Here is a 2,296-nt window from a genome sequence, read left to right as displayed (position 1 = left end):
CCCCCAAATCTCACATTTACCCCCCCAAAACCCACTCAAACCCACCGTGATGATCTCCAGGACCTCCCCCTTGCTGATCTCTCCGTTCCCACCCCATTCCCACCCTGTTCCCACCCCATTCCCACCCCATTCCCAGTCCCAATTCTCACATTTACCCCCCCAAAACCCCCCAAAACCCACCGTGATGATCTCCAGCACCTCCCCCTTGCTGATCTCTCCATTCCCAGTCCCAAATCTCACATTTATCCCCCCAAAACCCACCGTGATGATCTCCAGCACCTCCCCCTTGCTGATCCCACCATTCCCACCCCAATTTATCCCCCCAAACCCATTTTGGGGGTGGGTTTTTGGCCCCAAAACCCACCGTGATGATCTCCAGCACCTCCCCCTTGCTGATCTCTCCATTCCCAGTCCCAAATCTCACATTTATCCCCCCAAATCTCACATTTATCCCCCCAAACCCTATTTTCACCCCCCTCAAACCCACCGTGATGATCTCCAGCACCTCCCCCTTGCTGATCTCCCCGTTCCTGTCCACATCGAACAGCGAGAACGCCCACTCCAGCTTGAGGTGCGTCTTCCCCGACGAGGTGAGGTGCAAGGCAATAATATACTCCCGAAAATCCAAGGTCCCATCATCGTTGGTGTCAAAACTGCGGAAGACGTGGCGGGCGTAGCCCTGGGGGTCGGAGTTGGGGAAGAAGTTGCCGTAGATCTTCTCGAACTCGGCGCGGGAGATGCGGCCGTCGGGGCACTGCTTCTGGAAGCTCTCGTACCAGCGGCACAGCTCCTCCTCCGAGTAGCGCGTGTTGGCCTTCAGGTCCTCCAGGATCTCCTTGGACAGGGCCCCGCTCTTGGCGTTGCCCATGGTTGGGGAGGAAGAGCAGGAGGAGGAGGAGGATGGATGGAGGAGGATGGAGGAGCCTGGAAGGGAGAGAGAGGAGAGTTCAATAAATGAGGAGGAAGGTTCTTGACAAGGAGGAGGTCCCAGACCCTAAAATGAGGAGGAGGAAGGTCCCAGAGCCCAAAATGAGGAGGAGGAGGAGGAGGAGGAGGAGGAGGAGGAGGAGGAAGGTCCCAGAGCCCAAAAGGAGGATGGAGGAGGAGGAGGATGGAGAAGGAAGGATGGAGGAGCCTGGAAGGGAGAACAGAGTTTGGGGTCGGTGAATGAGGAGGAGGAACCTGAAAGGAGGAGGAGGAGGAGGATGGAGGAGGATGGAGGAGCCTGGAAGGGAGAGAAAGGAGAGTTGGGTTCAATAAATGAGGAGGAGGAAGGTCCCAGAGCCCAAAATGGGGAGGAAGAGGAAGGTTGGGGATGAAGGGAGGAGGAGGAGGAGGAGGAGGAGGAAGGATGGAGGAGCCTGGAAGGGAGAACAGAGTTTGGGTTTGGGAAATGAGGAGGAGGAGGAGGAAGGTCCCAGAGCCCAAAATGAGGAGGAGGAGGAAGGTTCTGGACAAGGAGAAGGTCCCAGACCCCCAAAAGGAGGAGGAGGAGGAGGAAGAGGAGGAAGAGGAGGAGAAGGGAAGTTCTATCACAGCTAAACTGGGACGAGGCTGAGGAAGGTCCTGAGCCCCAAAAATGAGGATGAGGAAGGTCCTGAACCCCCAAAACGAGGATGAGGAAGGTCCTGAACCCCCAAAAATGAGGATGAAGAAGGTCCCGACCCCCAAAAACGAGGATGAGGAAGGTCCCAACCCCCCCAAGTGAGGCCGAGGAAGGTCTCGGACCCCAAAACGGGGGAGGAAGATCCTGGAACCCACAAAACGAGGCTGAAGTAAGTCCCGGAACCCCCAAAAACGAGGATGAGGAAGGTCCCGAACCCCCAAAACGAGGATGAGGAAGGTCCTGAACCCCCCAAAATGAGGCCGAAGGAGGTCCCGACCCCCAAAAACGAGGATGAAGAAGGTCCCGACCCCCAAAAACGAGGAGGAAGATCACAGAACCCCCAAAAATGAGGATGAGGAAAGTCCTGAATCCCCCCAAAACGAGGATGAGGAAGGTCCTGAACCCCCCAAAATGAGGATGAAGAAGGTCCCGACCCCCAAAAACGAGACTGAAGAAGGTCCTGAACCCCCCCAAAAACGAGGATGAGGAGGGTCCTGAAACCCCCCAAAACGAGGCCGAAGAAGGTCCCGACCCCCAACCCCGAGGCTGAGGAAGGTCCTGAACCCCCAAAAACGAGGATGAGGAGGGTCCTGAACACCCCAAAACGAGGCCGAAGGAGGCCCCGAACCCCCAAAACGAGGATGAGGAAGGTCCCGACCCCCAACCCCGAGGCTGAAGGTCCCGGGGGGG

The 2,296-nt window shown here is 57.2% G+C and overlaps 1 protein-coding gene across 1 annotated transcript; it reads right to left on the bottom strand.

Annotated features, from left to right (window-relative positions):
* Positions 1-364: 364 nt before the first annotated feature.
* LOC113981056 (visinin-like) lies at positions 365-868 on the bottom strand (the record flags this gene model as incomplete). The annotated part of the gene is made up of 1 exon (XM_027708293.1): positions 365-868. A coding segment is annotated over exon 1 (504 nt), but the record flags the coding sequence as incomplete, so codon positions are not given.
* Between the last annotated feature and the right edge of the window lie 1,428 nt (positions 869-2,296).

This window comes from Neopelma chrysocephalum, unplaced genomic scaffold (genome assembly GCF_003984885.1).
Source record: "Neopelma chrysocephalum unplaced genomic scaffold, ASM398488v2 Primary Assembly neopelma1_95940, whole genome shotgun sequence".
In the NCBI taxonomy this organism is placed as follows: domain Eukaryota; kingdom Metazoa; phylum Chordata; class Aves; order Passeriformes; family Pipridae; genus Neopelma; species Neopelma chrysocephalum.
The sequence above is the reverse complement of the archived record's forward strand: the minus strand, read 5'-3'. Positions and strand labels throughout refer to the sequence as shown.